At 42.3% G+C, this 14,373-nt stretch overlaps 1 protein-coding gene across 2 annotated transcripts; it reads left to right on the top strand.

The window, feature by feature from the left end:
• Positions 1–1,215: 1,215 nt before the first annotated feature.
• On the top strand, positions 1,216–4,683 carry LOC112140813 (cytochrome P450 1B1). Of its 2 annotated transcripts, XM_024263818.2 has the most exons (3): positions 1,216–1,811; positions 1,929–2,927; positions 4,073–4,683. In XM_024263818.2, exons 2-3 carry the CDS (start codon positions 1,933–1,935, stop codon positions 4,620–4,622), a joined length of 1,545 nt encoding a protein of 514 aa, XP_024119586.1. In that variant the 5' UTR covers positions 1,216–1,811; positions 1,929–1,932; the 3' UTR covers positions 4,623–4,683. The 2 variants fall into 2 exon arrangements, with proteins under 2 accessions (XP_024119586.1, XP_036066631.1); XM_036210738.1 differs by lacking the exon at positions 1,216–1,811 and having other exon boundaries at positions 1,848–2,927.
• The last annotated feature ends 9,690 nt before the right edge of the window (positions 4,684–14,373 follow it).

A 14,373-nucleotide genomic window follows, 5' to 3' on the forward strand; every position in this document is an offset into this window, starting at 1 on the left:
TTCTCTGCTCTCTAGGCTTTAATGCATTCAGTTATACTGGGCTGGAATGACTACATTGAAATAATAAATATAATAATAATAATAATAAAAATAATTCATATATAAAAAATCTACACATCTTCATTTAAAAAACGTTACATATTTTTCCTAAAAGCGGTCAGTCTCTTTTTGCTGAATGGGGATGTGGTGCGGCCGGAGGCGAGGTTCACCTGGAGAGGTCACCTGTCCATCACGAGGTCACAGAATCCATTTTTCGGCTAAGGACAATTTAGAAAATCATCTTCTACAAAGTGTACGTCTGGGCTATGCAGGAAGCCGGAGCGCGCGGAGAAAACCTTTATGTACGCATGAGAACACGCAAACTCCGCTCATCATGGTCCTACCAGGCAGGGCCTTTTCACTGTGAGTTCCAGCCACCATAAAGACCGTCGTCATAGCCAGAGGAGAACATTTTCTAAATATTTAATGCCTTTATGTGAAAATTAAGATGAAAGAATTTGTACAATTAATTTGTCGTTAACAATTTAAAATTAAAATATTCAGGAAAAACACTCATCATTTTTGCAATCCTAAACAGTTTATTTCTACTCAGGCTGAATCATTAGCATTTAATAAATTAAGGTTCCTTTATGATTTGGGGATCAATTTGATTGAAAAATTAAATCTCCAGTCCTGGTCAGGAGCCGCTGTCCGCGGTGCTGAAGCCGCTCTCCTCATTTTTACCAAAGCGGAAAAGGGAAAATACTTCAGGGTCAAGATTCTTGGCTCGTCTGCAGGCCAACCGTACTCACACTCGAATGCTGGAAAAGTTTGGGTACACTTAAAACAGCAAATCTAAAATGTCATCCACCAGAATTCGTCTCAATTTTGGTAAAGCTGATATTTTAATAGTTGCTTGGTGGCGTTTTGAAGGCCGAAGCAGAGGAGATTCGTGTTTCTGTTTGGAGCTTTTACACAGCGCCTCCAGAACTCATCTGGACTATTTTCTCTATCAGATCGGTCATTGATGATGCTCCAGAGCGGGGTTCGGCTCCTCCTGCTGGATCCACCTGAAAACCCCAGATTCGGTTCGTGGTTTCAGTCCGGAGGCGCGCAAAAGTTTGGGGATGTCTTCTTAACCCTTTAACACCGGAGCTCCAGCGTTAATGTTCTTTGGTTTGTTGTGATGTTTTAATTGTTAAAACAATCAGTGTAATTCCAGCAGATTCGAAAGGAGAAAAGCGGCGTGAGTATGTTAAAGATTTTGTGTTTAAACGTCACTGGCGACGCATCAGGTGTTAAAGGTTAAAAAAGGAACCGAATTTTGGGCGGAAATCATATCTCCTGGAAGTCCTTTCACCTTTCCTAAATTAATTTATAAAAAAGCGCAGGAGTGAGATATAAATTGAACAGCAGCAACCAGGAAGAGTAATTAATCAACCAAATCAAAGCTTTGTGTTAACATTGCTGTCTAATTTAATGGCATGTGTCTGCTGTCATGCTCTGAGGCAGACGCACATGAAGCAGTCTGACTGACAAGTGAAAGGTAGCATAGTAATAATAATAATAATGATAATAATCTGACGCTTCATAAGCTGAAAACCGCCGCGCGCCGCAGATCCCCGCCATGGGGGTGTGGATCGAGGGGTGACACCCATAAAAGCAGACGCAGGCTGCTGACACGCACTGTGACGCGCCTGTCGTGGATGCGCAGCGCTGCAGATCGGTTAGGATGCGGGAACATGTGAAATGAAATGATGCCTTCTCTCATGTGAAACTGCGGAGACAAATCTCACGGCTTTGGCTCTTTCATAAGAAAAAGAAACATTCAGGTATTTTAGCACAACTTTGTGCACCATTTCCTTGAAAAATTGCCGCAGAAATGCATACATGCTCTGATCATCGCACTTGTTTGCGCTGCTGCTGATGTGCTGGTCCTGCTTCTGCAGGATCATGGATGTGGCATCTGACAGTTCGGGCGCAGGAGCTCTCAGGAATCTCCTAGTGACCTCCGTGACTCTGCTGCTCGCACTTCACCTGTGGCTTTGGCTCCGCCGGCGCTCCACCCCCCGCCTCCCCGGTCCGTTTGCTTGGCCGCTCATCGGGAACGCTGCGCAGCTCGGTAGCGCGCCTCACCTGTACTTGACGCGCCTGGTGAGAAAATACGGCAACATCTTCCAGATCCAGCTGGGCTCGCGGCCCGTAGTGGTGCTGAACGGGGACGCCATCCGCCAGGCGCTGGTGAAGCAGGGGCCCGACTTCGCCGGCAGACCCGACTTCACCTCCTTCCGCTTCATCGCTAACGGGGACAGCCTGGCCTTCAGCACTGTCTCGGACTGGTGGAAGACTCACCGCAGGATCGCGCACTCCACTGTGCGCATGTTTTCCACGGGGAACCCGCAAACCAAGAAGACTTTTGAGCAGCACGTGCTCTCTGAATTCAGAGAGCTGCTGGGGCTGTTCTTGGCCAAAACCCGCGAGATGCAGTTCTTTCAGCCCATGACTTATCTGGTGGTGTCCACGGCCAACGTGATGAGCGCGGTCTGCTTCGGGAAGAGGTACTCCTACGGCGATGAAGAATTTCGACAGGTGGTCGGCAGGAACGAGCAGTTCACCCAGACCGTGGGCGCGGGGAGCATCGTGGACGTGATGCCCTGGCTCCAGTATTTCCCCAACCCCATCAAGACGATCTTTGACAACTTCAAGACGCTCAACAGGGAGTTCACCAACTTTATCCACGATAAGGTGGAGGAACACAGGAAAAGCATGGAGTCCAAGACCATCAGAGACATGACTGACGCTTTCATTGTGGCTCTGGACCATCTCAGAGACAAAACGGGGGCTTTGGTGGAGAAAGACTATGTGGTATCCACGGTTGGAGACATATTTGGTGCAAGTCAAGATACCCTGTCAACTGCCATGCAATGGATCATCCTTGTTCTTGTCAAGTAAGTTATTGATATTTAACGTTAAGCATAAATGTAATAATTGGAGGGCTCGAACCCATTGTCATTATAGGTATGACTGATACTGATCAATACATGCACTAACATAAAATAACAGGATTATTTCAAAGAAAGATATTATCAGTATTTGAATTTTTTTTAAATTGGCGACCCACTCCTATCATCTTTTGATCTAGTTATAAAGCACTTCCAGTGGTCTTTTAAGAATGATTACGCAGTTTAGATCCAGATTCTAGCTCAGCTCAGGAAAACAAAGACGTTCATGGATCTATTTATCTGCAAGTGGATGCATCAGAATGGAGCGGAGCAGGAAGCTTGAGACTTACCCAGCATAATCTTTCTTGAATAACAATAAATTGAATAAAGAAATATGAAACATAAGATCAATTAACACAAATTATGTTATTTGCTATATTTAAAATGATCACTTTGCATCAAATTAAGATTCCGAGTTGATGGTTTACGTAACTTAAACATTTAATATGATAAAAACTTTTTTTAATTGATCCAATGCATCACATTTTAGTGTTCTCAGAAATGCAGTTTAAATATACATTTTCTTTATGCATCCCACTAGACGGCACAGTGGTATGAGCTGCTGACTCACATTCAGAGGTTGGGTGTTCAATTCCTGCTCAGGGATAGTCCTCATTAAATATTTTGGGCTTCACGGTGGCTCAGTGGTTAGCGCTCTTGCCTCACAGCGAGAAGGCCCCGGTTCGAATCCTGGCTGGTAGATTTGGGACCTTTCTGTGTGGAGTTTGCATGTTCTCCCCGTGCATGCGTGGGTTTTCACCGGGGACTCCGGCTTCCTCCCACCGTCCAAAAACATGCTTCATAGGTTCATTGGTGACTCTAAATTGCACCTAGGTGTGAATGTGAGAGTGGATGTGTGTGTGATTGAGGCCCTGAGACAGACTGGAGACCTGTCCAGGGTGTACCCCGCCTTCGCCCATCAGTAGCTGGGATAGGCTCCGGCACCCTGAAAGAGAACTAGCGGTCAGGAAAATGAATGAATGAATTTTCTTTATGCATGTCCTTCATCTTTAGAAAAATGCTACAAGAACCTGTTAAAAACACCATCGGAGTCGGTATTTAAAAATGTCTGTTCTCACCTACGAACACAGGTATCCTGAGATGCAGCAGCGTCTCCAGCAGGAGGTGGACAGAGTGGTGGGTGGCGAGCGCTTCCCCTCCATTGAAGACCAGCCCCAGCTGCCGTACATCATGGCCTTCATCTATGAAGTGATGCGCTTCACCAGCTTCGTCCCGCTCACCATCCCCCACTGCACAGTAACGGACACCTCCATCATGAGCTACACCATCCCCAAGAACACAGTCATCTTCGTCAACCAGTGGTCCATCAACCACGACCCCAGCGTGTGGTCCCACCCAGACACCTTTGACCCTGAGCGCTTCCTGGACCCACAGGGGAAGCTGAACAAGGACTTAATCAGCAACGTGCTCATCTTCTCTCTGGGGAAGCGGCGCTGCATTGGGGAGGAGCTGTCAAAACTGCAGCTGTTTCTCTTCGTGGCCTTGATCACACACCAGTGCAACATCACCACACACCCAGAGAGGCCGCCCATCCTGGAATCCCACTACGGCCTGACGCTGAAACCTCACGCCTATGTCATAGCGGTGTCGCTACGCCAAGACGCCACAGCAACCCTATGAGAGGTTGAAGGCCAGCTCACCAAACACCAGCAGAAATAAACTACAGAAAGACTTAAACATGGAGGCTGAAAGAATCTGCGTTTTTGTCTCTCTAAAAATGTATTTATAAAAAGAAATCTCAAGCTAACGTTTGTAATAATTATTTGAAATAATGTATTTTTTTAGTGATTCATGACTTTTACAGGAAGTCTTTTCATTCTAGCTCATCCAAAGCTCAAACTGAAGATCTTTTTTGAGTCACGGGAGTTGTAACATTTATGACAAACATTGTCTATTAAAAAACACACAAATGTGATAGTGCATATGAGAGGCCGTATGAAACTTAATTCACAAATTTCTTTTCCTTTCTTTCTTTCATACAAATCATGAAACTCAAACTCTTTCATGGGAACCATCAAACTCTTTCAGACTTACCACCAAACCCTTTTACACTTACTGTCAAACTTAGATACATTTTAGGTTCTAATACATTTTTTATCTATAATTTCAGACAGGGCTCTAAATTATCACCTAGTCATTGTGATTAAAACTTAAATTTGGCGAGTAGAAAAAGAATTTCACAAGCCACTTTGGAAGGTCAGGAATTGTTCATCATCTCTGGTGTGGGCTTCAAACCACCAACCATGACTTGTAGGTGTGTGTAATTTTTCCAAATTTATTTTTAAATGTAATACCTATGTTTTATTGAAATGGAAAAATCTAACATTTTTTGCAAACACCAATGTTTGATATGTTTCAAAAATGACTCCAAAAGGTAAAAGTATAAGGACAATATAAAAAAACATTTTAAAGAAAACTGCATTTCCCCTAAAGAAAAAAACACTATCTTTAATCTTCTTGTCTTAACTGCTTGAGGTCGTGTACAGCTCACATATCAATAAACACCAGCCAACTCTCAGATGAAGGCTGTGAGAAGCTGAGATAAGCAGGAAAATCATCAACCCTTATGTACTGGAAGATAGAGAAGTTGATGATAAATATGTAGACTAGGGAATGCCTTGATCTCTCTATAAAAGGAGGATTTTGACGGGCACTTTAGAGCGGGGTGGAGACTAGTTTAAAAATTCTCCTTCCTTGCAAGTAAAATCTGATTTCTGACCACAATCTCTCTTGTCTTTCTTGTTGCAATGATATGTTTTAGGTTGTTTAAACCTAACAGATTGCTAACACCAGTTTACCACCTTTTATATAAAATAACTAAAATATCTCAGTTTTACTATTTATGATTACATTTCACAATTTAATTTTATTTTATGATATATTTTAACATTAGTTTCATGTTGTTTTAAAGACCTAAGAAAGTAGCGTCATTAGCTGGGAATGTCTTCAGAAATGGAACCCCACAACACACAACGATCACATGTAAGTTGTATCTACACATTTTCAATTTGCTGGTTTTTGCTAAATATGTTTTAGCCATTTCTACCTTTTGTCAACTTTATTTGCATTGCTCACACAACTACCCTACACCTTGTTGAAGTTGTTTTCGGATCCATTGCTTCAGTCAAAAAAGTAACAAAATAAACATAACTGCATACTCTGGATCATAGTGCTTTTACTGGGGTTTTAAAGGGTAACCACTAACAAAGTTGGAGCTGACTCCACTCTCAGTGAGTTTAGCTTGAGGTAACTAAATAGTTTTGTTATTACTATTATTGTTGTCTCGATTAAAATAATTTAAAAAAATGTATATGAGGCCCAAGCAGTCTGCCTCCCCATCCCCTCTTTGTTTGCCAGTCAGCAAGCAACACCGGCCCTTGTAAAGCAAAAACACACTGTGTTGTTTAGCGAAGAAGAAAGCTCCGCCGTTCTCGATGTCACCACGGCGGAGTGAAATTTCTAGCTCAAAAGACCCTGCTCTCCTGAGCTGCTCGATAAAGAGAAACTCCCTCCTGTGGTGAGACAGATGAATACACAAATCAATACGCTAAATTCTGTCTCATAAGAAGGAAAATTACTAGGGTTGACTAGCTTGTCAATATATATTCCTTTACCTTACAAATGGAAAGCGTTAGAAAGCATCAGTTTAAAGAGAAAGTTCATCTTTTATAGTTTGTTTTTGTACAGACGATGTATTTAATATGTAGATAACGTTTGTTATAAAGAAGCTAGCGCAGTTATAAAATTGGATCTATATGACTGATTTTTTTTTTTTTTTTTTTTTTGTAGGTGTGGTATATCACTGGGCTGCACGGTGGCGCAGTGGTTAGCGCTCTCGCCTCACAGCGAGAAGGCCCCGGTTCGACTCCCGGCTGGGACCTTTCTGTGTGGAGTTTGCATGTTCTCCCCGTGCATGTGTGGGTTTTCACCGGGGACTCCGGCTTCCTCCCACCGTCCAAAAACATGCTTCATAGGTTAATTGGAGACTCTAAATTGCCCCTAGGTGTGAATGTGAGAGTGACTGTGTGTGTGATTGAGGCCCTGGGACAGACTGGCGACCTGTCCAGGGTGTACCCCCCCTTCGCCCATCAGTAGCCGGGATGGGCTCCGGCGCCCCCGCGGCCCCGGGGGGGATGAAGTGGTCAAGAAGATGGATGGATGGATGGATGGTATATCACTGTGGGATATCCCAGATGAGCAGAAGAAGATGGATGGAAAATAAACATTTTTTTTTAAATAAAATAATAAAACATGCTACAATTTCTCACTAAAATACTCTGATAGTAAATTTGTCAAATTTGTTAATTGCAATTTCTTTTTATTAAAGTGCTGTCTGTTTTTTCTTTCCCCCAGGACACATTGAGGCAGTTATTGATGGAGAGGCTTCTTCATAAACTTGAATCTGTTGTTAGTCAACAACAATTAAATTTAGATTATCTGGGGTTTTTACTCGCCAGGAGCTCATAGTCTTCACCTCATTCTCTGATCAGACAGGCGATGTATCAGAGATTGTGTCAGCACTCCAGAGCCTCCTTTACCTTGTCCAACAAGAAATGAATGAGAGTGCTTTTCACATTGTTAAACAGGAAATTGAGCAAAGTTCTTGTTCTGGCCACTCTAAGATTTTAATTGAAAGAGAAAACTAAAAGATTTGTTGGACACACATCTGCCCATTGGATGCATTGCTAAATGCCTTGGGGTTTCCCGAAGGGCAGTGTACATGAGGATGCAAGAGCATAGTTTTTCTGTCAGAGGCTCATACAGCATTATGACTGAACAAGAATTGGACGGAATTATATCATCTATTAAAAGTCAGATGCCAAATGCTGGTTATCGGTTAATGGTTTACGGACATTTGATTTCAATGGGACTGCGTGTTCAGTGGTGGAGGATGAAAGCATCTATGCATCGTATTGATGCAGCAGGGATCTTCTCACGGCTCACAGAAGTAGGATGTGTTGTCAGAAGGTGTTACTCTGTGTGAGGTCCACTATCACTTGTTCACATTGACACAAATCACAAGCTGATAAGGTAAATAAAAGAACGCCTCTCAGCTTCGTTAAGAAAGGTCTCAAAATAACGTGTTTTGCTCATTATACCATTATACATACATTAGTGAACCAACAATTGCCCCAATTGTCTTTGGAACAATTTTTAAAATGGTATTCGTTACCTGCAATATCCTTATAAACAATTAAAAACATAGCAGATCAAGGGGGCGCTCTTGAGCAGCACATGTGGCAGACGTGTTTTCTGACGCTCCTCCGTGTCAAACTTATAATTCTGTATTTTAGTCTCTCAAATAAGCTTTTTCTCTCTTACAAGACCACGGTGGTTAAACGCTTTGCTGATTGCAACGAAGATGTCGAGGAAAGCCTACAAATGTTCGAATTCCCCAGTTTTAACTGTGCCTTTGTATGACGCAGCTACTGCTAAAGCTAGCACTATTTCCCCAGAACACGGAAAAAACGACAGCGATATGGAGGAGCTACCACTGATGTGGGAGAAAATTTTGGACAAAATTCTCCACCATATTAATGGAAGGTTCGACGCGTTCGAGTAAGCTCTTCAAGCAGCAGATAACAAACAAAGAGATCTCTTGGATAAGGTGAACTCAATGGAAGAGCAAACGCTGGAGCACAAGAACCGTCTGACCCACCTAGAAAAAGCCCTTTCAAAGCTGGAGAACAAAAATGAGCTGAAACTCGGCGCGGCGTTCACCTGCCTCAGCGAGGCGTTCACCTGCCTTGGCGAGGCGTTCATCTGACTCGGCCCGGATCTCACCGGAGCCCATTGCAACCTTCTCTAGCCCTCGGTCTGCTCATCGGGATCTGACGCCGTGCTCATCGGACAATATCCCCAATCGGAGGTTTGACTTCGTCGTAGACATGCTCATTCCAATCTTCTTGTTGTTGGTGTTTAGTTACTGCTCTGGACCAAATTTCTGCCTGCCGACTAAAGACTATGTGTTGGGGTATAATTCACTAATTGTATGCTCACCTGCCACCCTTTCACACACACACAATCAGTGCTTCCGGTCATGTTTACATTTTTACCTTCAGTCATTATCCTCTTGTCATATTATGAGAATCCTGTCTCAAGCAATTATATTGACATATGATACTCCAAGGTTTATCCTCAAGAAAAACATAGCAGTTCTCCCAAAATTTACCTCGTACATTAATTATTTTGCTCCTTTTGATTTCTGGTAATATGCACTCCAATCCTGGCCCAGTGGCAGATGTTGGTCCGTCTTTTCCTGTTATAAGTAATGATTTGTAATTTGAGGATTTTTGCTCTCGAAAGAGCTTGGGCCTTATTCACATAAATGTAAGAAGCCTCTTGCAAAAAATGGACAATGTCAAAGTTTGGGTTAATGGAGCACATTCAGATGTTTTGATTGTCACAGACACCTGGTTGAGAAATTCCATTTCCTACTCTGAATTATATCTTCCAGGCTTCAACTTGTTTAGACAGGTCAACTAAAGGTGGAGGTGTGGCAATTTATGTCAAACAAAACATACAATGCTCAGTTACCTTGGCAAAATCAATCCCAAAGCAGTTTGATTTGCTTATTCTCAACCCAAAGCTTTCGAATAATTTCTCTATGTCTGTTGCCGGCTGTTATCATCCACCATCAGCTCCATGTTTGTCTTACCTAGCATTAAAAGCAAATATTATATTGATATATTTCTTTTTTGTCATTTTTACAACAGATTGATTACTAAACAACTTACTTCATTTTCTCAAACAAAGAAATGTTACAAAATCCTAAAAGAATTTAATGAGGTTTATTTGGTTTTATTGCAGGTTTTGTACTTGAATGCTGCCACAAATAACAAAGCAACATCCATCCATCCATCCATCTTCTTAACCGCTTTGTCCCTTTCGGGGCCGCGGGGGTGCCGGAGCCTATCCCGGCTGCTGATGGGCGAAGGCGGGGTACACCCTGGACAGGTCGCCAGTCTGTCTCAGGGCCTCAATCACACACCCATTCACTCTCACATACACACCTAGGGACAATTTAGAGTCACCAATTAACCTATGAAGCATGTTTTTGGACGGTGGGAGGAAGCCGGAGTCCCCGGTGAAAACCCACGCATGCACGGGGAGAACATGCAAACTCCACACAGAAAGGTCCCAGCCGGGAGTCGAACCGGGGCCTTCTCGCTGTGAGGCGAGAGCGCTAACCACCGTGCAGCCCAAAGCAACATTCTCCTCCTTTTTTAAAGCATCTGAACTTCATGGTGTACTATCAAGGCACTCTGAGCTAATGTAAATTAATCTGTATAAGGTTTTAAGAAAAACTATTAATGATACATTTATGTGTGTTAGGGTAAGGTCTGGAAAACCTCGACATTGCACATTTCATGTTTGCCACACAGGGAACAGGAAGAGGTAGTTTCATCTCAGGGAAGAGTGTCCACAATCAGAGGTTGGTATTTCTTGTTATACCAACCTATTTTTTTATGTATTTTAAATAAAAGGTGATGTTTATAAGGTTGTTTGTTTATGTATTTTGACAGAGTAGAGCGACTTTGGCAAGATGTTAGGACTGCAGTCACCAGCAAACATTACGATGTCCTTCACACTCTGAAGGAAAATGGACTCTCTGATGCAACTCTTCTGTTTGGTGCGCACTACATCTTCCTTCCTCTGCTCCAGGCACATCTGGATATGTTCGCTAAAGGATGGAACAATCATCCTTTAAGGACAGATGGAGGGGTCACCCCTGAACAGCTGTGGCGTATTGGTCACATACAAGACCTGGATGAGAGCGAAAGACTTGAGGTACTGCTTTTAAAGTATTCAATAAACATTTATCAGCAGCTGTTTACTCTGCAAAATTTAATTTAGCTACTACTGCCATTAGCAATAACTCCCATTCCTAATTATTCCATATTACCTTGCTAAAAACTCTAGTATGCTGGTTGTTGGTCAACAAAAACCATAACATAATCTACATATATTTTTATGCAAAATTAAAACATCTTGTAACTCGGTGAGAAACTGTTCTCACCTTTCCATCAGTCAAATTATTATATTTTACATCCTGCTTTGATGCTGTTGTCTGTCATTTTAAGAGTGACACGAGCATGTTTTCAAGTATAAAAAAAAATGCAGGCAATAAAAAAATCAAAAGTAACAGTCAAAAGTGTTTTATTTAAAGTCCCCCTCTTTTGAAAATCATGCTTTTTAAGTTTTTAGCATGCCTGTGTGGCATTTTTCTTATGAAAGAGAACACATCAAATAAGGTATCATTTTGTTTTTGCATTTCTGATTATTTATCCTTTTAAATCACTTTAAGAAAACAAACTTCAAGACAGTATGTTAACATTTTCATTTGGCTGCTGCTGAAGTGATCATTTAATAATTTTTGTTGTCTTACTGAATTTTAAAGGATCTACAGCAGGGGTCTCAAACTCAAATCAGCGGGGGGCCGCTGGCCAGCCTAGAGGACATATCCACCTCCCGCTACAAAAGCAGAGCAGACCGCATAATAAAAGACCCCCACCACCCCAACCACCACCTCTTCCAGCTGCTGCCTTCAGGCCGGCGGTACAGGTCACACTAGGCCCGCACCAACAGACTCAAAAACAGTTTTTTTCCAAGGGCAACAGTCATCACAAATAAAAGAGGAAACTTATAACCCGTATTCATAAATGTGCAATATTCAGATGTGCAATCCTATCTAAGTGCAATAACAAGATATTGGTACTGTCTTTAATTTATCTTCTATGTACAATATATGTAAATAATATTTTTATTTTTATTATTCTTTTATTTTTTTTATTCTACAGTTTTTAAACTTTTTACCTATTACCTTATCTTTTATTCTATATCTGGAGAGCCACTGTTTTTTCATTGTAACACAAGTCCTTGTGCAACAATGACATTAAAGATCATTCTGATTCTGATTCTGATTCATTCTGATTCTGGAGCCAGGTCTAGGTGAGGCCGGGCCGCATCAGGATTTCCACAAGAAAATCGCTGACAAAACATTCCGGTGTTCTCAAATATCTTTATTTTTAACACAAAATAATGAATAAATAATGAACGTTCTGTATAGATCTTTGTGTGTTGATTTATGTATAAAATAAGGGTAGTTAATTGTCCGATTCTGAAATAGTTTATATTGAAGATTAAACTTAAGATATATTGCTAGGGGGTAGGTTTAAAAAAGGTTTTTTTAAACTTCTTCCTACTCCATTTCAAACTACATAATAGAGGTGTAATGTATTTATTTATAATTTATATAGAATTTTCTGTTGTTGTTTTCTTGTTTTTTTACCATGTACGTTAAAAGATGAATACAAAACAAATAAATTAGTAATAAATACATAAAATAATAATAAAGACCATACAGCAGATACAGACAACTGAAGAAACTACATATTGACTGACTGACTAGAGAAAACTAATTATTTTTATTCAGTTTCAAACGTCTGTATTAACAGATCCTCCTCCAGAGTGAGAGAGAAGCCCCGGTACCGAGAAAATCTTTGAAGGATTTCATTTTTTGTAGATTTTTGTAGAACTCCTCACAATAAATAAATCTGATCTATGTGTCTTCCATTCATTGGAGGTGTGGGGTGCTCGCGCGCGCCGGCTGCATCAGTGCGCATTCGGGGTCTGCTTTCCATGGAGGTTCTATGCAAACGCGTGTAGCAGAATATCGGACTTCTATCGCGTTTGCATGGACTGGAATGCGCGCAGACACAGCTGGTGTGTGAACCTTAAAATTCACGGACACGCGCGCGCAGGTGGGAGCCGAGCTCAGAATCACATGTTGGACAGGCGGGAGCAGCGGTTCGCCGCACGGTGAAAGAGGGCGGGCTACAGGTTTGTGGCTTGGAGCTTGTGGAGTTCTGATTCAATAGGAACAGACAGCACCTCAAAAAAAACGTATTCCTCGACATCATATGTGTATTCATTCTAAGAGAGACATCCACAGACGGAACTGGTAGCTCCTCCTACACGCAGCGCGGCGACAGAAACACATTTTTTGACGAGCTGCAAAGCAGCAAATTCCCCGAACGGGGAACGCGAATTTATCACGCGAATCGCGTTCGGCGTTTCATGGCTCCTCTTCCGCCCAGCTGATTGGAGGAATGAATGAATGAGGAGGTACTGGACAGACCACCGATATCCCGCCTCCAGAGTCATATACCTTACTCTGATTGGTTCATTCAGCTTTGCACACAACAACTGTCATTCATATCAACCTTGCGGGCCACACTAACAGTAATCTCTCATGTGAAGACGCGGGCCGCAAATCATCATCCTGCGGGCCGCAGATGGCCCGCGGGGCGCGAGTTTGAGACCCCTGATCTACAGGATCCAGGTGTTGACTGGGAGGGTGTTGTGCTCCAACAAGACCCCTACAGTTGAGTTGTAGTTCCTGAAGTGGAATGCTCCCTGAATAAAGAAGTTCTATCAAGAAACATTAACCCTCTTGAACACTCCAACTCAGATGGTTATGACCTTAATTTACGACTTCTGCAACATGTGTCAAATAGGGCTGGGAATCTCTGGGCAACTCATGATACGATGCGATTCACGAAACATGGCTCCGATAGTTCCGATAGTATCTCGATATGGCAAACATTGCAATAATGAATATAACCTTGGTAATCTATGATATATGACCATTCTTTTTTTTTAACTTGTCCTGTCCAACAGCTGAGCCAACAGATGCGGGCTGAGAGCTTCTTGTGTTGGGCACAACAGGGATTTATTGAGTATAAACCCCTGTTGTATTTAATGCTAAACTTTATTTATATTGATTATGTTTTATTTTATTTATTTATTTTTCTTTGTCGTTGGACTGGAAGGAAAAAGGGAAGAGGGTGGGGGGGAGGAAGAAAAAGATGGTAACAGAGGGAGGCAACATCATAAAACAACCAGGACTAAGTGATAAACTAGAATGGGCGGGGCCTGTCTACACGCACACTCTATAGTTACTCACACACTTCTTGGCCAAGATAGTCTAACCCGGGGGTCGGCAACCTGCGGCTCCGGAGCCGCATGCGGCTCTTCAAGCACCCCCTTGCGGCTCAGTGGCGCTATTTCCAAAATGTTTGCAGTAATAAGAAATGTTGGAAGGAAATATATTGTAGTGAATTGGGTGGGAGCAGAGCCCAGCAGATGGCTGGCAGGTACGAATCCAGAAATCGCTTGTGTCCCATACATTGCACGACCCCATGTGATTGGAGGAAGAACCGAGCAAGTAGCCCATGTAAATCAGTTGATTTCATCATTTTGACCACCTTTTATTTAACAGTACGGAACCACATAACAGCCGACACTGTGAGGAGCCTCACTCATACACACACCACTCTCACTCATGGTGCCGGTAAAACACTCAAGT

This window comes from Oryzias melastigma, unplaced genomic scaffold (assembly GCF_002922805.2).
Source record: "Oryzias melastigma strain HK-1 unplaced genomic scaffold, ASM292280v2 sc00216, whole genome shotgun sequence".
Taxonomy (NCBI): domain Eukaryota; kingdom Metazoa; phylum Chordata; class Actinopteri; order Beloniformes; family Adrianichthyidae; genus Oryzias; species Oryzias melastigma.